This window comes from Perognathus longimembris, chromosome 7, assembly GCF_023159225.1.
Source record: "Perognathus longimembris pacificus isolate PPM17 chromosome 7, ASM2315922v1, whole genome shotgun sequence".
In the NCBI taxonomy this organism is placed as follows: domain Eukaryota; kingdom Metazoa; phylum Chordata; class Mammalia; order Rodentia; family Heteromyidae; genus Perognathus; species Perognathus longimembris.
In genome coordinates, this window is record NC_063167.1 from 42777978 (window position 1) to 42803414 (window position 25437).

The following is a 25437-nucleotide window of genomic DNA, read 5'->3' on the forward strand; positions in this document are numbered from 1 at the left end:
TTTTGCTCAACGCTAGCACTCTGTCACTTGAGCCACGGCGCCACTTCTGGTTTTTTCTATATATATGGTGGTTAGGAATTGAACCCAGGGCTTCATGTATATGAGGCAAGCATTCTTGCCACTAGGCCACATTCCCAGCCCCTCTATGAGACTCTTATCTCCAGTTGACAACCATAAAACAAGAAGTGGTGCTGTGGCTCAAAGTGGTAGAGCACTAGCCTTGAGTGAAAAAGCTCAGGGACAGCACCCAGGCCCTGAGTTCAAGCCCCATGACCGACAAAAAAAAAAAAATACAAATAAAAAATTCGGACTTGGTAGTAGATTACTGTGGCAAGAGAATCTCGTGAGACTTTGTCTCCAGTTAACCAGCAAGAATCCAGATTAAAAGCATGGCTGAAATGATAAAGCACCAGCCAAGCAAGCAAGCAAAGCAAGCTTGAGGCCCTGAGTTCAAACCCTGGTACCAGCCAAAACAATGGCAGAGTGTCTGAGGTGATGGGCAACTTTTCAAATACTACACTTATGGAAAGATAGCAGAAAATATTGGTGGTAAGAAGAGCCGGGAGGATGTGACATTTCCTCCTATGTCATGTATCCTAAATATCCTCCAATTCATTCAGTCATTCTTCCTAGGATAGTTTCTGACGATCTACTACTTGCATGTAGCAGCATTTTTCCCAGGGTAGGATGTATCCCAAATAACTAAATGTGTTCTGATCCATCTAGGGGCAAGCCCTTTGCATTTCTCTACATGTACTATACCAACAAAGTCATCAATTTAGAGGCTTAGGCAGCTGTGCCCTCTGTTGGTCTACTCTGAAACTGCAGCCACATCTGTTCCCTTTTTTATGAAGTTGAAGTCCTCAGAGTCCTTGTCACCATCAGCCCTCTGTATCCCTGGGGTCTATGTCCTTGGATTCAACCAACCAAAGACTGAACATGAAGTTATGCCTGTGGTGTTTGCCTCTGTGTTGAACATATAGACATTTGCTTGTGTTTCTGCCTAAGTAATTTAATATAGCAACGATTTACATTGTTAGGCATTGTAAGCAATCAAGAAATAATCTGCAGTGTACAGAACAATATACTTCCTGTTTCTTTTCTTTTTTGTCTGCAGTCCTAGGCCTTAAACTCAGGGCCTGAGCACTGTCCCTGAGAATCTTTTGCACAATGTTAGCACTCTAATCACTTGAGCTATAACTCCACTTCTAGCTTTTTGGTTGTTAATTAGAGATAATAGTCTCACAGACTTTCCTGCCTAAGATGATTTTAAACCAAAGAGATCTCGGCCTCCTGAGTAGCTAGGATTACAGGTGTGAGTCACCACTACCCAGCTAGTCTATGCTTTTTGTATATCTGCTGGTACTGGGGTTTGAACTCAGGACCTCATGCTCTCCTTTGGCTTTTTGCTCAAGGCTGGTACTCAACTATTTGTGCCACAGCTCTACTTATGACTTTTTGCTGGTTCATTCAAGATAAAAGAATCTCTTATATTTGTCTGCCAAGACTGGCTTTAAACTGTGATCTAATCTTAGCCTCCTAAGTAGCTAGGATTATAGCATGAGCCACCAGGACCTGATTCAAAAGGATGATTTTTTATTTTTTGGCCAGTCCTGGGCCTTGAACTCAGGGCTTGAGCACTGTCCCTGACTTCTTTTTGCTCAAGGCTAGCACTCTACCACTTGAGCCACAGCACCACCTCTGGCCGCTTTCTATATATGTGCTGAAGAATTGAACCCAGGGCTTCCTGTATACAAGACAAGCACTCTTACCACTAGGCCATATTCCCAGCCCCAAAAAGGATGATTTTATGTGTGGATTTTGCTGTCCTGAAAGGGCCTAAAGGTCTTGTGGATACCGACAAAGGGTTACATAACCTAGAAGCACACCGTGGTCAGAAGCAATGGCAACCAAAGACCACTTGAGAAACAATCTGTGGTGATGGGTTGGGGTGAAAGCCAACTCCAGGAAAAGGAAGCAAGGCAGGCTTGGTGATTCCCACTCAGCATGGTGTCAAGAAAACCCAATGCTGGGACTCCACTCCAGTCCTAGTGCCAGCTCTCAGAGCTGAGCTGCCTGCATTCCTCCTTGGATGCTCAGGAATGCTCTTTGCAGAATACTAATATAAATCCAATGTTTAAATGTCATTCATCTACTATGCCTCTGGTCAGGACCAACTACAAAGCAAATCTCAGGGAGTGAGAGGCACACATTCCATCACTCACCAGTTACTTACTGAGCACCTGTGCTACCATGGGCATTGTTCTCCATGAAGGCCCAAGGCAGGTGAACATCTACTTACATCCTACCTGAAATGATAGCTGATGAAGATATCAGGTGAAATAGATGCAGATTATTAGATGGCGATAGTGGTTAGAAGGAGAGCAGAGCAGGGAAGGGAGCAGTGGTGACTTCAGAGACCTCAGGGACATGCAGGAACTAGCCTGCAGATGCCACATGCAGAGCAGGCAGGCAGAGGGCCTGCGTGATATACGGGAAGAGGCTCGTGCTGAATGCAGAGGAGAAATGAATGGATAAAGAACAGATATCATGGGGCTGGCCATCTTCACATGACCTTGTAGATCCTAGTAAAGACTTCAGCTTGTGACCCCCAAGTGGAGTTTCCTTTGGATAGCTTTAGGCAGAGGAATGAAATCAATGAATCTGCTATCGTTCGATATACAGAGTGATTCTAGCTATTGCAGATTGTGGAGCCAAAGCAAAGGACCATTGAGAAGGTTATTACAAAACCCTAGACAAGAGATGGCCTTGTAGAAGGACCTGCAGAACCTTCTGAGGATTGGCATGAGCTGTTAGGGAAGGAGAGGATGCCTGACATGAGGAAGGTTAGGAGCAAAGTGTGGAGACGGTCAGATTCTGACATGTTTGTTTGGAGTACATGAAAAGCATTCCAAACATACTTCCTCATCCCTGGAGTGGGTAGGCTGGCCACTAGTTGTGTGAATTTGGAGTTAGGTAGGAAGTGGGGCTGGAGATGCAACCTTGGGAATGATCATCACTTGGATGCTGTTTAAATCCATGAGATGAGCCAAGTGTAGGAACTCATACCTATAATCCTAGGTACTCGGGAAGCCTAAGACCTGAGGATCGTGATATAAGGCCAGCCCAGGCAGAAAAGTCTATGAGACTCCAATCTCCAATTAACCAGCAAAAACTTGGAAATAGAGGTATGGCTCAAGTAGTAGAAAGCTAGCCTTGAGCAAAATAAATAAATAAGCAATAGTTACAGGTTCCAAGTTCAAGCTCTAGTACTAGGACACGCGCACACGTGTGCATGCGTGTGCACACACACACACACACAAATTCATAAGATAACTAGGGCTGGGCACTTGTGGCTCACACCTGTAATCCTAGCTACTGAGGAGGCTGAGATCTGAGGATCATGGTTCAAAACTAACTCACGGGCTGGGGATATAGCCTAGCGGCAAGAGTGCCTGCCTCGGATACACGAGGCCCTAGGTTCGATTCCCCAGCACCACATATACAGAAAACGGCCAGAAGCGGCGCTGTGGCTCAAGTGGCAGAGTGCTAGCCTTGAGCGGGAAGAAGCCAGGGACAGTGCTCAGGCCCTGAGTCCAAGGCCCAGGACTGGCAAAAAAAAAAAAAAAAAAAAACTAACTCAGGCAAGGAAGTCTGCAAGACTCTTCTCTCCAATTTATCACACAAAAAAAAGGAAATTAGGGGCTGGAGATATAGCCTAGTGGCAAGAGTGCCTGCCTCGGATACACGAGGCCCTAGGTTCGATTCCCCAGCACCACATATACAGAAAAAACGGCCAGAAGCGGCGCTGTGGCTCAAGTGGCGGAGTGCTAGCCTTGAGCGGGAAGAAGCCAGGGACAGTGCTCAGGCCCTGAGTCCAAGGCCCAGGACTGGCCAAAAAAAAAAAAAAAAGGAAATTAAACTAGTAAACTGTGGTGATGCTGGCCAAATGATGTCTTGTTTTGGGGGTTGGTTGTTTTTACCTGGCCTGGGCACTGTCCTTGTGCTGTACCTGAGCTTTATACTCAAGGCTGGCACTCTATCATCTGAGTCACAGCTCACCTTACAGCTTTTATTTGTTTGTTTGTTTTTTGGTGTTTTTGTTGTAGTTGTTGTTGTTTTGCCAGTCCTGGGCCTTGGACTCAGGGCCTGAGCACTGTCCCTGGCTTCTTTTTGCTCAAGGCTAGCACTCTGCCACTTGAGCCACAGTGCCACTTCTGGCCATTTTCTGTATATGTGGTGCTGGGGAATCAAACCCAGGGCTTCAAGCACTCTTGACACTAGGCCATATCCCCAGCCCAGCTTTTATTTATTTGGTTGGGGGTAGGGGAGAGGTCGTTTGAAGCCTGGGCTGCCTTCTAACTGCAGTTGTCAGATCTCAACCTTCTGAGGAGCTAGGATTATAGGCATGAGCTACTAGCACCCTGCTTGGGAAAAAAATAGTTTAAGAGAATAATCCAGCTATGAGTGGTGGCCCATGCCTTTACTTTTAGCATTCAAGATGCTGAGCCAGGAAGGCCAAGTGTTCAAGGCCAAACCACTAATGCTATCTACTTGGGAGGCAGAAAAAGGAAAAACCACAGTTCCCGGCCAGCTTGGACAGAAAAAGTCCATGAGGCTCCATTTCACTGGACTTGATGACCCATGGTTATTCTTCCAGTTATAATAGGAAGCAAAAACTAGGAGGATCATAGTTCAGGTGCATGCCCGTGCAGAAATGAGGCCTTGGGCTGGGGATATAGCCTAGTGGCAAGCGTGCCTGCCTCGGATACACGAGGCCCTAGGTTCGATTCCCCAGCACCACATATACAGAAAACGGCCAGAAGCGGCGCTGTGGCTCAAGTGGCAGAGTGCTAGCCTTGAGCGGGAAGAAGCCAGGGACAGTGCTCAGGCCCTGAGTCCAAGGCCCAAGACTGGCCAAAAAAAAAAAAAAAGAAATGAGGCCTTGTCTCAAAAAGGGCTGGAGGCACAGTGGCTCACGGGACAAGAATCTGCCTAGCACTCTACCTAGCAAATGTGAAGTCCTGTGTCCAAATCCAATTACTTTACCCCCACCCCTAGGGAAAAAAGAAGACTTCAAGATCAGTAGTGTGTACAGAGTGGGACCTTGTCTCAGAAAAGAGAGAGACAGAAAGAGACAGAGACACAGAGAGACACAGAGAGAGAGAGAGAGAGGGTGGGGGGAGGGGGGATGTGGTGCCAGTGCCTCACTCCTGTAATCCTAACTGCTCAGGAGGCTGAGATCTGAGGATTGTAGTTCAAAGCCATTCCAGGCAGGAAAGTCCATGACACTCTTATCTCCAATTAACCACCAGAAAACCGGAAGTTGTTCTGTAGCTCAAGTGGTACAGTGCTAGCTTTGAGCTGAAGAGCTCAGGGACAGTGCCCAGGCCCAGAGTTCAAACCCCAGGACCAACGAGAGATAGAGACACAGAGAGGGAGTCTGTTGTGTCCAGTGCTGCTGTGGGATTGAATAGGACAAGGATGGAGAGCCCAACCCTTGGGTATTGCATGGTTTCTGTAACTTTCCCTTGCCTATGGTGAACTGTCTTTTTCTCACTTCACTCCCAGGTTGTAGCAGATACCAACATAAGTGCTATAGCGACTCAGCTTGAAAACATGTCTGCAGGCTACCACCTCGGTTCTCCCAGTGCTGACCACCCTCCGGAAGACACAGAGTGAGTATTCTAGATGCAGAGTGCCTCCTGTGTGTATGGGCCACACTCCTGACCACTTTTCCCAGATTTTTTTAAAGTGCGCTCTCTTCAGAAGAAGAGAAGAAATGTCCCATTCCTAGAGAAAGTCCAAGAAGGCACAAGAATTTCATTCTTTTCCACTCTGGTCCCGCCAAGGAGCTTGTCACAGACCATGTTACAGGGTGTACACTCATAGTGTGTCTGGTCACTGGGACACAAACCCGTGCCTCCTTCCCTAAGGGACTGCAACTTTTCAGCTCAGATGTACTCTGCCTTATTGTGCCAGCTGCCATGTTGCTTTGATTCACTAAAAACTTGTTCTGAAATCTTACTGTCATGCTTGCTGACATGTTCATTACAGCCAATCATTGCAGTCAGGGTTGTTCATCAAAGAAGTATGTTGAAAACTAGAATGTATGACTTATTTAAAGCTGGCAAGCCCTTAGAGACTCTGAATAGGCAGTCTCCAGGAGATTCATTAACCTGACTTCAAGTCTGTCTACTACAAACAAGCATAGGAGCCATACTTTCAGAAGTGTTGCCTAAGTAGTTACTCTAAGTACCCCCCAGTACCTCGTCACTAGTAGATTCTGAATAAATGCTTGTTGACTGGTCTAAATAGTTCATGTAAGGAGCTCATGTTCACAGCCATTCCCATTTCCTGGTAGGTTTCCAAGCCAGCCCTGGTGGTACACATCTGTAATCCCAGAACTTTGAAGGCTTGAGGCAGGAGAATCACAAATTTGAGGCTTCATAGAAAGGCCTACTTAAGCCAGGTGCTGGTGGCTCATGCCTGTAATCTTAGCTACTTAGGAGGCTGAGATCTGAGATGGAACTTCAAAGCCAGCCCAGGTAGGAAAATCTATGAGATTCTCATCTCCAATAAACTACTCAGAAAAGGTGAAAGTGGCTCTATGGTTCAAGTGGTAGAGTGCTAGCCTTGAACAGAAGAGCTCAGGGACAGTGTCCAGGCCCTCAGTTCAAGCCCCAGGACTGGCACCAAAAAAAAAATAAATAAATAAAGGAGTACTTAAAGAAAAAAGAGAAGAGTATCAGGACCTTAATAGAAGAGTACTGTGTTGTTGGGTGCCAGTGGCTCACCGCCTATCATCCTAGCTACCCAGGAGGCTGAGACCTGAGGATCTTAGTACAAAGCCAGCCTGGACAGGAAAGTCTGTGAAGCTCTTAACTCCAATTAAGCACCAAAAAAAGCCAAAAGAGGCCAGGCATCGGTGGCTCACACCTGTAATTCTAACTACTCAAGAGGCTGAGATCTGAGGATCACAATTTAAAATCAATCCAGGCAGGAAAGTCCATAAGAGTCTTATCTCCAATAATAAATGATCCACCTCCACCCTCCCTCCCCCCAAAAAAGCAGGAAGTGGAACTGTACTCAAGTGGTTGGAGTGCCACTTGAATAAGAAAAACTTAGGAATAGTGCCCAGGCCCTGAGTTCAAGCCCCAGGACAGGCACACACCACACCCACACCCCCTAAAAAAAAAGTTTCTCTAAGGTGCCTCATTAGTGCAGTAGGTAGTCAATCTCAGAAAGTGCCTCTAAACTCACGAATGGCTGACTCTGCCTATAGCTATGAACACCATCATCCAAGGTAAACCTGGAGCCCCAGAGCAGCCCCAGGCCTGGGAGAACTGAGCTCCATTAGGTTTTATCCTTGGGATAATCAGTCATACTTTGGAACAGGAAAGTGACACCACCTAAACTGAGATTAGGTTACTTGAACCTAAATAGATAATTTAATTTTTAGTCATGTTATTTCTGAGAGAGAAGACTTCCACACTGGACGAAGTTTGGGGGGAAAAAAATCTCAACTTCTACATTTGAAAGAGATTTGATGTATCCATTCGGCTTCCCCTGGGTTCCTTCTCCTTCCCCGCCTCCCACCCCACACACATACACACACATTTGTTCCTACTTGCAGAGTCATGATTCTGATTTTGTGACCAGCACACAGGGAGTGAGTGGTAACTAAGCTTTAGGTTTAGCAAATGACATAGCAAGTAGGAGAGGTTAAGTAATTACAGTATGATATGGGAAGTGCTAGAAACATGGACCAAACACAGGGGACAGAGGATGGGGCTCATCCTGTCAAGGAAGCCAAGAGAGACCCCTCTAGCCCTGGCTGCTGCCTCAGAAGGGGGTAGCAAACATAACCAGGGTACTGAGGCAGGAAAGAAATCGCAACTTCCTGAGCCATCAAGGCTGACCTTGCCTCTTGTGGACAGAAGGTCACCTGAAGACTGAGCTAGCCCCCGCAGGTGTGCCACTTCATCTCTGAGACCATTACACTGGGAAAGCTCACGCAGAAAGATGGAGACAGAGTTCCCAGCTAACCTGGGCTACATAGCAAGACCTTTCTCATTAAAAAATAAAATCCAGACACTGGTGGCTCACATCTGTAATCCTGAGGTTCACAGCCAGCCCAGGCAATAAAGTCCTTGGGACGCTTTATCTCTAATTAACCAGGAAGAGAAAAAAGGAAGCGAAAGTGTAGCTCAAATGCTAGGGCACCAATTGTGAGTGGAAAAAGCCAAAAGAGGGCATAAAGCCCTGAGTTCAAATCCCACACAGGCCAAATAAAATGACAAAAACATTTTTAAAAATTGGGTGTAAGCTGAACACTGTAATCCTAGCTATGCAGGAGGATGAAATCGGAGGATCATGGTTCAAAACAGCCCAGACAAGAAAGTCCGCCAGACTCTTGTTTGTTTGGTTTTTTTTTTTTTGGCCTTTCCTGGGGCTTGGACTCAAGGCCTGAGCACTGTCCCTGGCTTCCTTTTGCTCAAGGCTAGCACTCTGCCACTTGAGCCACAGTGCCACTTCTGGCCATTTTCTATATATGTGGTGCTGGGGAATTGAACCCGGGGCTTCATGTATACGAGACAAGTGCTCTTGCCACTAGGCCATATTCCTAGCCCTCCGCCAGACTCTTATCTCCAATTAACCATGGGAAAACTGGAAATAGAGCTGTAGTTCAAAGTGGTAAAGTTCTAGCCTTGAGTGATAAAGCTCAGGGACAGTGCCCAGGACCTGAGTTCAAGCAAGCCACACTACGTAATAACAACAACAAATAGTATAGAGAAAAGAGTGCTTTCACAACTTCAGCATCATGACTCAAGTAGAAAATAGTCAATTTTATTCAAGAGAAACCCCTAAACTATCCAGAGTATTGGTGATGTGTTGACATGACTTGGAAAATTCATAAATAAGATTCTAGATTGCTCACAGAGAGCTCAATTCTGCAAACAGATCTTCACAGTGTTCGCAGTATGAAAGTCTCTCTCAAATCTGTGTTCTTCCATTGAATGAAATTCCCTCTTGATATCTATTCTGGAATGAAACAGCATGCATTGTGCTTTCAGAACACCTCCACCTAAGATGATTACTTTGGAGAAAGGCTCTGAAGGATTGGGGTTTAGTATTGTAGGGGGTTATGGAAGTCCCCATGGAGACCTGCCCATTTATGTCAAGACTATATTTGCCAAGGTATTTTTTCCTCTTTACGATACTTTTTTTTTTTTAATGAAAACTAGGTGAGTTTTTTAAGTGCTCTGTCTTGCTTTATGTTGGGTTGTATCTAGATGTGTATATGTCTGCTTATTTCCTTTGAATGTGGTAGGAAACCCCCACCACAGTGAATGAAGTCCTTGTACAATGTCCATTAACAGAAGCCAGTGCTTACAGATTTTAAGAGTAGGCTTTGTTTTATCTATCAAGCTAGGCACTGGTGGCTTACACCTATAATCAAAGATACTGAGGCTGAGACCTGAAGATCAAAGTTCATAGCCAGCCTGGACAGGCAAAGTGAATTAACCAGTAAGAAAAAACAAAAAATCCAGAAGTGGAGGTGTGGGTGAAGTAGTAAAGCACCAGCCTGGGGGAAGGGGAAGGGGGAGCTAAACAAGAACATGAAAATGTACCCAAGGCCTAATGTATGAAACTGTAACCTCTCTATACATCACTTTGAAAATAAATAAGAAAAAAAAAGAACATGAAGTGCTGAGTTAAAAACCCCAGTACTAGAGCTGGAATGTGGGCTAGTGGTAGAGTGCTTGCCTAGCATGCATGAAGCCCTGGGTTCAATTCCTCAGCACCACATATACAGACAAAGCCAGAAGTGGTGCGGTGGCTCAAGTGGTAGAGTGCTGGCCTTGAGCAAGAAGCAGCCAGGGATAGTGCTCAGGCCCTGAGTTCAAGCCCCAGGACTGGCAAAAACAAAAACAAACAAACAAAATCAGTACTAGTATAAAAGATTGGGAGAGAGGGGGCAAGAAGGAAGGAAGGAAAAACAAACAAAAAAAGCAAGGTGTCAGGGGCTCATGCCTGTAATCCTAGCTACTCAGGAGGCTGAGGTCTGAGGAATGCAGTTGGAAGCCAGCCCAGGCAGGAAAGCCCATGAGACTCTTATCTCCCATTGAGCACCAAACTCTAGAAGTGGAGCTATAGCTCAAGTGGTAGAGAGCTAGCCTTGAGAAGAAAAATAAAAGCTCAGGAATAGCACATAGGCCCTGCATTCAAGCTCCAGGACTAGCAAAAAAGCTTGCAAATAGATGATAACATTTAGAGATGCTCCCCTGTTAGGTCCGTAGCAGCCTTGTCCATACATAATTCACAGAGCATACAATTCACCCACTGAAAGGCCATACCTACTTTTGACAGATGACTGTTCCAAGAGCTTTACAATCCAAATCTTATATAATGATGGCACTGGCAGTAAGACTGACACCAGATTCCATTCTGCTTTCCTTTTACTTTGCATTTCCATGAAATGGCATGATATGACATCCCATCTCATTTAATACTAAGTATTCTATTGAATGAAATATGTCAGGACATCCCTACTAGTAGATTATTTAGATGGTTCGTATTTGTAGTTAGTATTCAACCATTGTTATTCAAATAGCATATCCTACTTGTTTTTTAATGTAAAACATTGCCTAAAATATTGATGTTGTGTAGCCAGGTGCCAGTGGCTCATGCCTATAATCCTAGGTACTCAGGAGGCTGAGATCTGAGAATTGAGGTTCAAAGCCAGCCCAGGCAGAAAAGTCCCTGTGAGACTTGTATCTCCAATTAACCACCAGAAAACCAAAAATGACACTGTAGCTCAAAATGGTGGCGCGCTAGCCTTGAGCGCAGAGAGTTCAAGCCCCAGGACAAACAACCAAAATTAATAACTGCAATTGTATGGTGTTTGTTTGTTTTGTGTATGTGTGTGTGTGTGTGTTTGTGTGTGTGTATGCTGGTCCTGAAGCTTGAACTCAGGACCTGGACACTGTCCCTTAGCTGTTTTGCTCAAGGTTAGCACTCTAGCACTTGAACCACAGTTCCAACAACAGCTTTTGGTGGTTAATTGGATAAAAGAGTCTCATGGACGTTCTTGCCCCTGCTAGTTTTGAACCTCAATCTTCAGATCTCAGCCTCCTGAGCTACTAGGATTATAGGCATGAGCCACTGGCAATTGTGTGGTTTTTTAAGTTAGTCATTTAACATGCACCTAGATGCAAGTTCATTGGTTTGAATCATATTTTAATTAATGTGTTTGACACTGGATTAAACTGGAGTGTTTCTTGTTTGTAGGGAGCAGCAGCAGATGATGGCCGGTTAAAGCGGGGGTGATCAGATTTTAGCTGTTAATGGGGAGACCCTGGAAGGTGTTACGCATGAGCAAGCTGTCTCCATTCTAAAACACCAGAAAGGGACTGTCACCTTAACTGTGCTGTCCTAAGTACAGGTCCTCATCATGGCATGAGGTAGATGCCATGGGCAGAATACCCCTAAGAAGATGGAATGCCACCCCAATTCAAATTCACCATGCTCCCCCTCCCATCCTCTCAGCTCAGGGGAGGTGGTCAAGGTTGCCCGTGAATTTCCCAAGTCAACAACCATCCACCTGGTTTCCCAACTTTCGGCACTTCTTGATGAGATCCACTCCCAAGTCTTAAGTGAGTCTTACCTGATTTGCACTTCTTACCCATGATCGCCATAACGTTCATAACTGGAACTGCATTTGCTGGAACCGGAGTTAACACCTCTTGTTCCTTCCACCCCAACCTGTGTTCACAGAGAGCCTGAATGGCAAGCTCCCGTGTCATCTGATAAGTGGAAACAAATGTTGAGTAACGAGTCATCTCACCTGTGATTTTGTTTATGCTAACTGTCTCCTCAAGTAAACCAGAAAGCACTGAGAGTGCTGCTATAGTAAGTTACCCATATGCTTTGAGGGGAAGGTTACTCTCTTCTGTGTGACATCTAGTGAAATAAGGCTCAAGCTCATTTCTCTGGAGAGACCTTCATACCTTAATGATTTTGATGAGTCAGTTTGCAGACTGTCATTCTCCAAAACTTTCTGAAAGGCTCTAATTGTTTATTGAGCTACAGAATCTCATACCACCAAGAAAATGTCCCCTCTTTTCTGCTGGAACAATGGGCATCCATGTTCTGAATCCTAACCATGCTAGTTTATATCACATCTGGGAGTTCATGCTGAGTTAATGACATCTGATGTGCCCATGTCTGTCCCACCTCTCAAGTCTTCAGACAAGGAGCTGCAAGTACTGACTCACACCTGCGGCCATCAGCCAGATGAGCCCTGGCTTTGTGCAAAGGATGGTAACATGCTTGAGTGCCCCTTACTTTTGTATCCCTTGGGCAGCAGCATAGACCACAGGAACTACAGAGAATGACTTACTTAGCTGGAATGTAATGGAGCCTAAGAACCACCAATGAACATGCTTGGTTTGTATTTCCCAGTCTTCAGGGAGCTTCCCATTGGCTGAAGTTTTATGCATGCTAAAAAAAAAAAAAAAGCAACTAGAGCAGCAACAAAATACCTTGTTGGTGATGGGTATTGGCAGGAAACATGGGCAGATGCTTGTCAATGAACGCTGCTATAGTGTCTTCTACTAAAAGGATAAGTACGTGGGTCACTAATCAGCAGAATTCATCATTACTGAACACCAACACAATGCTGCAAATTGTTCAGAAAAATTACCAACACTGAATGAGCTCTAATTTAAAATGTTCTTTAATAAAAATGGGTTTTAATTGAGGATTGTCTCTGAGTAGATGTAATCACAAAAGTGCATTAACTCTTGTTGGCTTAAATTAAATCTTGTGGCTATTACAAAGTCTAGGGTGCCTAAATTTTATGTGGAAAATGTGTGCCATGACAAGTATTGAGGTTTTTTTTGAGATTACACACAGGTTTGGTTTTGTTTTAAATTTCTAATGCATCCAAGTCTGTGGTCTCGCCAGGGTCTCATCCACCTCAGAATGTTCTGTGTTCATTGTATGCAAGAACACCTCAGGCAACAAAGATGAAAGGAAGCCCAAATGAAACTTGAAAAATGCACCTTAAAACATGTATATGTGTACTACTTTTAACTTGTGATTCTGCTAAATTTTGATGGGATGGCCATTAAAAAATACAGTTTGAAATAACACTTTGTTGTTGTGTGTTTCTTTACATGCTTGTATTCCCAGCTACTCAAGAGGCTGAGATCACACCAAAAGCTCCCCACACCACCTTCCACTAGTAAAAAGCTGCTTTGAACAGAGACTAGGTCAGGCTCATTTGTGTGCAACTTCTAGCCAGTTTTCAAGTACTGCATCTCTTGCTAGGCATTGGTGGCTCACCCCTGTAATTATAGCTACTCATGGGGCTGATAACTGAGGATCATGCTGCAAAACCAATCTGGCGCAGGAAAGTCCATGAGATTTTTTTTTTTTTTGCCAGTCCTGGGGCTTGAACTCAGGGCCTGGTCACTGTACCTAAGCTTCTTTTTGCCCCAGGCTAGCAGTCTAGCACTTAAGCCACAATGCCACTTCTGGTTTTTTGTTTTTTTTCTGTGTATGTAGTACTGAGGAATCAAACCCAGGGCTTCATGCATGCTAGGTGAACACTCTAGCACTAAGCCACCTTCCCAGCCCTCCATGAGTCTTTTATCTCCAGCAAATAGAAAAAGCTGGGAAGTGGTGCTGTGGCTCAAGTGATAGAGCACTAGTCTTGAGCACAGAGGCTCAGGGACAGTTCCCAGGCCCTGAGTTCAAGTCCCAGGACTACCAAAAAAAGTCATCTCATTGCTGGGCACTGATGTCTCATACCTATAATCCTAGCTACTTAAGAGGCTGAGATCTAGCCAGGACGCAGGTGGCTCACACCTGTAACCCTAGCTTCTCCGGAGGCTGAGATCTGAGGATCATGGTTCAAAGCCAGTCCAAGCAGGTGAGACTCTTATCTCCAATTAACCACTTGGAAGTGGTGCTGTGGCTCAAGTGATAGAGCACTAGACTTGAGCTGAAGAGCTCAGGGACAGCACCCACACCCAGAGTTCAAGCTCCATGACCAACAAAGAGAGAGAGAGAGAGAGAGAGAGACTGAGATCTGAGGATCATAGTTTGAAGGCAGCCTGGACAGGAAAGTCCATGGAGACCATTATCTCTAATCAGCCACCAAAAAGCTGGAAGTGGAGCTGTGGCTCAACTGATAGAGCACTAGCCTTGAGCAAAAAAGCTCAACAACAGCTAAATTCAAGCCCCCACCAGTACACACACACACACACACACACACACACACACACACACACACACACACACACATCTTGTTTATAGGCTTCTGAGGGGATTTTGGGGAGGTATATTTTCAGGCTGGAACAGTGATGTGGGATCTGGTGTGTTCATAAAATTTGTGGTGGCCTGCTGTTCTAATGCACAAGCTATTGCTATCTGAAAGTCACCAAACCCTTTAGGATCTGTAACTAAAGAAAACTCAGGCCTGTGTGGCAGTTTGTGCCTATAAGTCTAGCTATATGTGAAGTGGAAGTCATAAGCATTATAGGAAGACAGGAACATTGTAGGACAGTTGGGGTTAAAAAGCTGGGCCTGGTAGCTCACACCTGTCATTCCAGCTATGTAGACAGCATAAATACTGGGATCACAGTCCAGGCCAGCTTTGGCAAATTATTAGGTCCCATTCAAAAATAAGGAAAGCTGGGGGACTTTACTCAAGTGGCAGGGTGCCTGCTTCACAAGGAAAAGGCCCTGAATTCAAACCACAGTAGCGGGGCTGGGGATATGGCCTAGTGGCAAGAGTGCTTGCCTCATATACATGAGGCCCTGGGTTCAATTCCCCAGCACCACATATACAGAAAATGGCCAGAAGTGGTGCTGTGGCTCAAGTGGCAGAGTGCTAGCCTTGAGCAAAAAGAAGCCAGGGACAGTGCTCAGGCCCTGAGTTCAAGCCCCAGGACTGGCAAAAAAAAAAAAAAAAACCACAGTAGCATCAGAGAGAGAGAGAGAGAGATCCCAGCACTCAAAAGGCTGAGACAGAAAGATCACAAGTTCAAATCCAGCCAACAGACAGGCTTACTGTATGCCACTAAAATGGGAGCTAGAGGGAAGGAGAGATCAAAGAATTGTATTTGACTTTTTATTTTCTGGTCCCAGGGCTTGAACTCAGAGCCTGGGAACTGTCCCTGAGCCTGTTTGTGCTCAAGGCTAATACTCTACTGAAGTGCCAGACACGTGAACCCCATTTTAGAATTAAACCCTGAGCCAATCAGATTGTACCTGTGTCCTAATCTTGCTTGCACACCTGATTGTTGTAACCTTGTTCTTTGCCTTTATAAGCCTGTGTAATCACAGCTTGGGGCTTCCTCCTAACCTCCGCTGTGTCGGTGGGTAGGACGAGGCCCGAGTTGGCAGCTCGTTAAATAAAGCCTTGCCTTGCTTTTGCATTTCGGAGTGTCTGAATCTCGGTGGTCTTCTTGGGGGTGGTCTTGCAACTTGGCACAACATTTGGGGGCTCGTCCGGGATAGCCCCAGAGACCCTGAGACAGACTCCGAAGGTAAGAAAACAGCCCTGTTCATTTGTCTTGCCTGTAATGTGCCTGTTTGTTTGTCTTGCTTTTGCTTATTTCTTGAAGGGGTTGTCAAAGCAGATGCACTTACTTGACAATCCTGGGGAGACTGGGGGATGTCCCAGACTCCTCACCCTTAAAGGGGGATCTCTGGAGCCCCACTTTCAACTTGAATTCACTCTTTCTGCATCCTTGCAGGAGGATGTGTGGGCCAACTTGGGAAATCTCCAGTTTTTCTTGTTCTTGATCTTGCCTATGTTTTTTTCCTTCTGTATTAATTGTTTTGGTTTCTTTTCTTTTGTAGCCTTTTGGACTAAACATCTGATCAGAGCTATGGGTAACGTTCTATCTTGGGACCTCCATCTAGCCCCCTAGATTTGACTCTAGCTCACTGGAAGGAGATCAAGGAGATAGCTCAGAACCGAGGTGTGGCCCTTAAGGAGGAAAAGTGGATTACCCTGTGCAAGTCAGAATGGCCCACCCTTGAGAGAGCTAATTGGCCACCTGAGGGAAGCTTTGACATCATTAAGATCAGTACCTTACAAAGCCTAATTGAAGCCCCTCGTTCAGGCTATATAGACCAGATTCCTTATATAGACACCTGGAGGGAACTAGTTGACAGGGACACTCCAGCTTGGGTTCAGCCTTTCTTAACAACTCCCTCCTCCACTCCTTCCCCTACCCCAATATTCACTCAAAAAACATGGGGTGACAAGAGAGAACCTAAGAGGGGAGAGAAGAAATTATATCCACCTGTCCTCCAGGGAGGAAGCACAGAGGAGGAAATGCTTCCCCATCCATACGCCCCACCCCAGTTAACTCTCCAAGAGGGGGACTCTGAGGAAGATGTTTCAGCTGTGCCCTCCGCCCCGGAGGGCCCCGCTCAATCAACTCGCTGGCGCCAAAGAATTACATCTCTTCATAAATCTGCTGCCCTTCCCCTATGCCCTATAAGTCCTGTGGATGCAGACGGTCGACAACAATTCCAATACTGGCCATTTGCTACTGTAAGTGATCTTTACAATTGGCATGCCCAAAATGCCCCCTTTTCTGAGAAACCTCGCGACTTAATTCGCTTGTTTGAAACTATACTTTTCACTCACCAGCCCACTTGGGATGATTGTAGCCAGCTTTTACAGGTACTTTTCACCAATGAGGAGAGAGGTCGTATCCAAGAAGCGGCCCGGAGACTTATCCCTGGCCCCAACGGAGCACCCATCACGAATCCTGCCTTGATTGATACCTATTTTCCCCAGACCCGACCAGCATGGGGCTACTGACAGCTGAAGGAAAGGCCATTAGAAACAGACAGGAGATTTTAAGCCTCATCCGGGCCCTATGGGAACCAGCAAAGATTGCCATTATGCATTGCCCGAGTCATCAAAAGGGAGTTGATTCGGTGACTAGAGGGAATAATCTGGCCAACCAGGCAGCTAAGGAAGCAGCCCTCCAGCCCAGAGCAGAAGTATTGACTCTAGTAGACCCAGGGCCACGAGCTTTGCCTCCTGTACCCCAGTATTCCCAAGAAGACTTAGAGTGGATAAAAAAAATTCCCATGACCCACAAAACCCCGGACAGAGAAGGAAACGATGAGTGGTGGAAAACTGGTGAAGGGAAACTTATCTTGCCACAAAGGCTGGGTAAGGGGATCCTTAAAAGAATCCACCGAGCTTCTCACATGGGAACCCGAAGAATGCAGGACTTGCTCCGACATTCCAAAGTAAAAATTAGACAAGGAGATCAACTTATTGAAGATATTGTTAAAAATTGCAAGGCCTATCAGCTTACCAATGCCCCCAATCAACAAGTTACTAAAGGAGCTCGCCTCCGTGGGGATAGGCCAGGCGTGTATTGGGAAGTAGATTTCACAGAAATCAAACCTGGAAAATTTGGATACAAATATTTGCTAGTTTTTGTAGACACCTTTTCAGGATGGGTGGAAGCCTATCCAACAAAGCATGAGACTGCGAATATAGTGGCTAAGAAGATCCTGGAAGAAATCCTACCCAGGTATGGCTTCCCATCCACCATTGGGTCGGACAACGGACCGGCTTTCGTCTCAAAAGTAAGTCAGGGAATAGCCGCTGCACTAGGGACGGATTGGAAATTGCATTGTGCTCATAGACCCCAGAGTTCAGGACAGGTAGAGAGAATGAATCAGACTCTAAAAGAGACCTTAACTAAATTGGCCTTAGAGACTGGCGCAGACTGGGTGTCACTCCTTCCTTTTGCTCTACTTAGGGTAAGAAATTCTCCCTATCAGCTTGGCTTTACTCCTTTTGAAATAATGTACAGGTACCCTCCGCCCATTATCCCTAGCCTTCAGACTGAATTGCTTGCTGATTTGGATGATACTGAATTTTTGTGTAAACTTGATTATTTGCAGCTTGTGCACAAGAAAATGTGGCCCCAACTTAAGGCATTATATGATTCTGCTTCTGTCCCTACCCCCCATTTATTCAGGCCAGGAGATTGGGTGTTCGTCCAGAGGCATAACCCCAAATCCTTAGAACCACGATGGAAGGGACCCTACGTGGTGCTACTGACTACTCCCACCGCCCTTAAGGTAGATGGCGTCACCACTTGGGTCCATTGCTCCCACGCCAGGCCAGCTGAACCTTTTGCCCTGGACGATGACTACTGTAGTGGATGGGAGGTCTCCAAGCACCCAACTCAGCCGCTTCGCCTTCGCCTCAAGAAAAGAAAGTTAGACTGACTATTGTTATAATTTTCTTTTTGCCTTCTTTCCTTACTACCCTGGCTAGTGTTGATGTTATTTTGGCAGCTCACTCCAAAGTGAGGTGACCCCCTTATTTTAGGTAGTTTTGGGCTTGCTCAGGAATACGGGTATAGCCACCCGACCCTTAGAGCACAGTTGAGAAGTTTATGTATTATTTTGTTGCTTACATTTGGATACTAAACACCATACAGCTAATGGTAAGTCTGTGTAGCTGAAAGTTAATTTTCAGTTTGCAGTAATCCTGCAGTCCCTTGGAAAAGTAGACTAAGGTTATAGGTTCCTGGCTAGGTAAGGTCTACGCCCCTGAGTCAGCCTGAAGAAGTTACAGAAGATGGATGATCTTCACCCATCAGCCCCCCTTTAAAATCAAGGGACCAGAGTTGTTTTTGGGAAGATGAAGCAGGATAAACTAGAGGTATGCAAAACAGAGGTACAGAGACTATTCTTGTAAGAAATTGTGACAAGCCCTTTGGTTACTACATTGGGCACTACTGGCCCATGCCTTACCTCTATGTCATCCCCTAGACATGCAAGCCATTGAAATGGACAGAATGGAGCCATGATTGGCTCCCAAGGTACCAAAAAGAAAAAGGGGGAAATGAAGTGCCAGACACGTGAACCCCATTTTAGAATTAAACCCTGAGCCAATCAGATTGTACCTGTGTCCTAATCTTGCTTGCACACCTGATTGTTGTAACCTTGTTCTTTGCCTTTATAAGCCCTGTGTAATCACAGCTCAGGGCTTCCTCCTAACCTCCGCTGTGTCGGTGGGTAGGACGAGGCCCGAGTTGGCAGCTCGTTAAATAAAGCCTTGCCTTGCTTTTGCATTTCGGAGTGTCTGAATCTCGGTGGTCTTCTTGGGGGTGGTCTTGCGACTTGGCACAACACTACCACTTGAGCCATAGCACCACTTGCAACTTTTTGGTGGTTAGTTGGAAATAAGAGTCTCATGGACTTTCCTGCCCTGGCTGGCTTCGAACCACAATCCTCAGATCTCAGCCTCCTGAATAGGATTACTGGCGTGAGCCACTGGCATTCAGTATTTGCCTTTTTTAAAGCTCTCCTGTGAGGTTCCCAGCTCTAGACAGTAGCAGTCTTCCCAAGGAGGCGTGCCACTGGGAGAGGGAACACAGACCCCTGAGTGCCTCGTCCTTAGGCCTGCACAATTGCCTTCCTGGGCCAGAACGAAAACTAGGCGCTGTCACACTCGCCCAACTCCTGCAGAGCCTGCCCGCCACAGCTTGCGCACCATCAGGCGGCCGCGCGAGGGCGCCCAAGAGGCCCGGCGACGCCAGTGCTCGGGAATCTGGCCTGAAGGCACGCAGAGGGACCGGCTGGACTGCCTCCCCCTGGAGGCTTGGCGGAACGGAGGGGTGGCAGTGACCACAGGCTGCCGAGAATGGTTTCCTGACTTCCACTGAAGAGCCAGACTTAGAAGTCAGGCCCCACTTTACCACGCGAACCCCACTTTACCACGTGAGCCTGAGATAAGCAGGCCCTCTGAGCAAACCCAGGACAAGCTTATTAGGGCCCAGCCAGTCGAGAACTCTAACCGCTGGGAATGCTTAATTCTAACTGCCCCCAGAATGTCTCGAGCCCTGTGCCTCGAGCCCTGAGCCAGTCAGATTTGTACCTGTGTCCTAATCTTGCTTGCTTGAACACCTGATTGCTGTAACTTTGTTTTTTGTCTTGCTTGAACACCTGATTGCTGTAACTTTGTTTTTTGCCTTTATAAGCCCCGTGCATTCGCAGCTCGGGGCTTCCTCCTAACCTCCGCTGTGTCTGTGGGAAGGACGAGGCCCGAGTTGCAGCTCGCCTGAATAAAGCCTTGCTTTTGCATTTCGGAATGTCTGAGTCTCGGTGGCCTTCTTGGTGGTCATTTCGTGACTTGGCATAACACCACCACCCAGCCAGGCCCACGAGAGACCCTGAGGAGGCATTCCCGTCTTCCCATTCCCCAGGTTGCAGGTGTTTGCCCAGCCTTGACCTTGAGCAGGACCTCTGGTGTGAGTGCTTCAGGGCCTGGGCCTCAGCAGCCTCATCCCCACCCTTCTCCTGCCCCCCCCCCCCAGACCTGCACTTTGGAGAAGTCCTGCTGCTAGCCTGTATTGTGTGCTAATAACATTTTCTAAGTGCTGTGTGTGTGTGTGCCCACCCCCACCCCCCTTACTGCTGTTTAAACTCCAGGCCTCAGATTCGGTTGCCTTTTTCTTCTGCTTAAAACTGGCACTGTACCACTTGAGTCACAGCTTCACATCCAGCTTTTTGGTAAGTAACTGGAGATAGAGTCTCTCAGAATTTTCTTCCTGGGCTGACTTTGAACCATAATCCTCAGATCTCAGCCTTCAGAATAGCTAGGATTAGGGGCGTGATGCTTTTCTATGGGCGTGATGCTTTTCTAAGTGGTCTTGGACTAGCAAATTGTGCAGTCATTAAATCTTACCTTTAAAAATCCTAACCTGAGGCCAGTGCGGTGGCTCACACCTATAATGCTAGCTATTCAAGGAGGCTGAGATCTGAGGATCACAGTGCTAAACCGGCCCAGGCAGGAAGGTCTGAGTACTCTAACCACAGAAGAAGCTGGAAGTAGAGCTGTGGCTCAAATGGTAGAGTGCTAGCCTTGAGCAGAAAAGCTTAGGACCAGCACAAAAAAAATTTGAAAGAAATTACCCGAGATTCAATCCATCTTTTCTTCTATCCACTTAAATGTATTCACAGACTGACCACGTGTTAAGTTCGGGAGATAGTGATCTGAGTAATACACAGTCCTTCTCTCTGCCTCCCCACTGTAGGCCTAAGAAGGCCCAAGGCAGACATGTATGCTTTTCAATGCTTCTTGTGGGCACCAACCTGCCTGCTTGTTTTTTTTTGTTTTGTTTTGTTTGGCCAGTCCTGGGGCTTGGCCTCAGGGCCTGAGCACTGTCCCTGGCTTCTTTTTGCTCAAGGCTAGCACTCTGCCACTTGAGCCGCAACGCCACTTCTGGCTTTTTCTGTTCATGTGGTGCTGAGGAATTGAACCCAAAGCTTCATGCTAGGCAAGCACTCTACCACTAAGCCAAATTCCCTGCCCCTGCTTGTATTAATAATTCTGTTTAATGGAGAATTATTCAAATTGCCCTTGGTGGGAAAAATAACTTCCTACCCCTGCATGGAGACCTAGGGAAACCAAAATTCTACATAGGAGAGAGGGAGTGGTGATGCGATTTGATTGGGCATGAGGGAGCAAATGAGGGGCTGGGGTGAGGAAAGTCATCTGCAGAGGCTGTGGGCCTGCCAGTCAGCCAGGTGCCCGGCCAGCAGCAGAGCCCAGCCTGCGGCAGCATGGGGGTCCCTGAAGAAGAGCAGCATCTTCTAAGACTCCAAGACAGAGAGTCTCACAAACTACCAAGAGTCATGTGCAAGTAGAAAGTCATATATGAGTGGTGAAAATGCTGAGCTTGTGAAACAGGTCACATCTAAAGCAGGAGCTGGAGTATGTTCTTTCACCATTGTGGAGTAACTGATGGTTTTCTTTGTGAGTAGGGGTGGACAGCAGGTCACAGAGTTTGAACTCAGAGTGTCCAGCTTGCTTTGCATTCTTGCTCATGGCTGGAGCTCTGCCATTTGAGCCACACCTCCGGCATGGCTTTTTGCTAGTTATTTTGGAAATCAAATCTCATGGGCTTTTCAGCCCAGGGTGGCTTTGAACCTTGATCCTCCAGATCTTAACCTCCTGAGGAGCTAGGATTACAGGCATGAGCTGTCAGCCCCATCTGGCTCCAAGTGAGGTGTTTACATCTAGGGAGTTTTGTGATCAAATTTGCCTTTCAAGTAATGTAAGTTTAGCCTTCATCGTGTCTTGTTTCTGGTGATGGGGACTGACTCAGATCCTCACGCCTGCACATGCTCTGTCAGTGACCTCTACCTCCAATCTACGTGTGTGTGTGTGTGTGTGTGTGTGTGTGTGTGTGTGTGTGTGCTGGTTGTAGGGCTGGAGCCCAGGGCCTGGGTGCTGTCCTTGAGCTTTAGTACTCAAGGCCAACAATTTACCACTTGAGCAACAGCCTGGTTAATTTGCTAGGTAACTGAAGAGTCTCAGGAACTTTCTTGTCCTGTGATTGTGATCCTCAGATCTCTGCCTTGTGAGTAGCTAAGATTATAGGTATGAGCCAGCACTGCCCAGCCACATGCATACTTTATTTTTTACTTTCTCAAAGTCTGGAACAGTTGGCATTAGTCTCTGGAACCAGGGAAGGACTGCACATAGACATGAGAACTTGAGCCTGAAGCTAGTTTCTCTTCAATAAGCAGTGACACCCTCACCCCTTTACCAGCTCCACAAGCCAAAAGAAAACAAGGTTATCAGAAAGCTGTTCACATCATGGCCAGAAGATGGCGCAGGTTCCTACTACCTGACTCTGGTGGCTAGATGGAAGGAATTTTACCCAAAACAACAGATGCCAAAACTAGGAATGACAGATGAGACTCTGGACCGACTCAGAATCCGTGGGAACCGATGTCCCAGCAGAAGCCACTCTGTGCTGGGAAATGTCCTCCAAAACAGAATAGCACCCCACCCCCAAAGGGAGGCTCCCCACCGTCTTATGTTCCAAACCTTTGCAAACTAAGGGCAGTCAGGAGGTGGGTGGGGTGGGAGTCTCTGTGGGACTCAGGGACCACAGCACTGGTGGCCAGCCCTGGTAAAGGGAGAGGAGGCCTCCAGTGTCTGTCAAGTACAGCCATGGCCACCTGCCCCCAGACTCTACCTAGTTCTCCTTCCAGGCTTCCCAATGAGTCGAGGCCCACCACCTTGACACCTCTGCCTAGAAACAGGTGAGCAGTTATAGAACCACAGCACTCTGCAAAGCATCTTGTGTGTCAATCCAGCCCATCCTAGGACAACCTAGAGACCTTCTCAGAGGTCAGGCCAGCCAGCCGAATGCAGCCTCTCTGCTAGAGCCCACTGCTGACCCATAGCTTCTCGTTTCTTTTTTTTTTTCTTTTTTTTTTTTGGCCAGTTCTGGGCCTTGGTCTCAGGGCCTGAGCACTGACCCTGGCTTCCTTTTTGCTCAAGGCTAGCACTCTGCCACTTGAGCCACAGCGCCACTTCTGGCCATTTTCTATATATGTGGTGCTGGGGAATCGAACCCAGGGCTTCATGTATATGAGGCAAGCACTCTTGCCACTAGGCCATATTCCCAGCCCAGCTTCTCATTTCTTTTATTTTGTTCTTTTATTTATTTATTTGTATCAGTCCTGAGCTTGAACTCAGGTCTGGGCACTGTCCCTAAGCTTTTTGCACAAGTTAGCACTCTACCACTTGAGCCAAGGCTCTATTTCTGGCTCTTTTTGGAAATAAGGTCCACTAACTTTCCTGCCCAGGCTGGTTCAAACCACTATCCTCAGGTCTCAGCCTCTTGAGTAGTTAGGATCATGGGCCTGAGCCACCAGCACCTAGCCCAAAGGGTTGGTTATTTCTTTTTCTTCTTTCTTTTTCGTTTTGGTCCCAGATTAGGATTTGAACTCTTGATCTGAAGCTTTAGCTTATTGGCTGATGCTTTGCCACTTGATCCATGCCTCTAACCCCTCAAAGCCACATTTTTAGAACAATTCATTTCCTGGGTATATCCCATTATATTTAAAACATATGTCATTAAACTTCTGTTTGCTTTTTTTTGTTTGTTTGTTTGCCAATCCTGGGCCTTGAACTCAGGGCCTAAGCACTGGCCCTAGCTTCTTTTTGCTCCAGGCTAGCATTCTACCACTTGAGCCACAGCTCCACATCTGGCTTTTTCAATATATGTGGTGCTGATGTGATGAATCAAACCCAGGGATTCATGTATGCTAGGCAAGCACTTTACCACTAGGCCATATTCCCAGCTCTTCTGTTTGCCTTTTTGTCCTTTAATCTCTTTTTTATTACAGGAGTCCAATTTAACCAAGAACCTGTGAAGAGCCAGGCACTGGTGGCTCACACCTGTAATCCTAGCTACACAAGCAGAGATCTGAGGATTGCAGTTGGAAGCCAGCCCAGGCAGGAGAGTCCCAGAGACTCTTATCTCCAATTAACCACCAGAAAACCAGAAATGGAGCTGTGGCTCAAAGTAGCACTAGCCTTGAACAAAACAGCTCAGGGACAGTGCCCAGCTGTGAGTTCAAGCCTCACAAGGACAAAAGAAAAAGCAAGTGTGTGGGTGTGTGCTCATTTTGACATTTCCATACATGCATACAATGTACCCCAAAGTCACCCCTCCTCTCTCTCACCTTGCCTTCCCCTTCTGAAGACAGTTAACAGGTTTCAACTTGTTTTCATATCTGCATACAAAGCACTTTGACCACCCCCATCCATCCTCTCGCACCACACCATCCCCAGTAGAGCCAGTGACTTTTTTCATTGATAAACTCAGCTTCTGGCCAAGAGAAAGAGGATCCTGGGGTGGAGAATATCAGGATGGGGCGTGAAACTCCTTTACAAAGGGTGAGGTGGGCTAGTAGGCTATCCACAGGCTTTTTTTCTTGGCCCTTTTTCTTCGTGTGTGTGCGTGCGCTGAGGCTTGAAGTTGAAGTCTGGGCACTGTCCCTCAGCTCTTTTACTCAAAGCTACTGCTCTACCACTTGATCCGCAGCAGCTCCTCTTCCAGCTATTGGGTCATTAAAAAAATTTTTTTTCTGTTTTTTTTTTTTTGGTGGTTAATTGGAGGTAAGAGTCTCACAGACTTTCCTGCCCAGGCTGGCTTTGAGTCGTGATCCTCAGATCTCAGTCTCCTGAATAGCTAGGATTACAGGAGTGAGCCACTGCTGCCAAGTGTGATTTTTTCAGAAGGGGAGATCTCATTAAAGTGCCCAAGGTCGCTTCTAACTCCTGGGTTTCAATGATTCCGCTCCCTCATCTTCTGGGTTGGCTTGGGCCTACAGATGTGGCCTCGATGTCTGGTAGACATTCATGCTTAACCTGGGACCTGCAGGTGAAAAGAAGCCAGCCTGGAAAGAGTTCGAGTATAAGTCACGGAAGAAAACCGTGGAATGCAGAGGCCCTGGGGCAGACGTGTGGTATCTTTCCTAAGGGCCAGGAAGATGGAAGTGTTTGCATGAAGGAGTGGAGGTGCTGAGACAAGGTGCCCCCCCCCAGGGGGTGGGAACAAG

General features: G+C 46.6%; 1 protein-coding gene across 5 annotated transcripts in view; it reads left to right on the plus strand.

Moving 5' to 3' along the window:
- Patj (PATJ crumbs cell polarity complex component) overlaps positions 1-13160 on the plus strand; it is a 304043-nt gene extending 290883 nt beyond the window's left edge. For 3 of the 5 annotated variants that reach the window (XM_048351444.1, XM_048351442.1, XM_048351443.1), the window contains 3 exons: positions 5572-5678; positions 9078-9201; positions 11296-13160. In XM_048351444.1, coding sequence (XP_048207401.1) covers positions 5572-5678; positions 9078-9201; positions 11296-11334 — 270 coding nt within the window. In that variant the 3' untranslated portion in view covers positions 11335-13160. The remainder of the gene's footprint in view (positions 1-5571; positions 5679-9077; positions 9202-11295) is intronic. The other 2 variants (XM_048351445.1, XM_048351447.1) reach the window with 1 other exon arrangement.
- The last annotated feature ends 12277 nt before the right edge of the window (positions 13161-25437 follow it).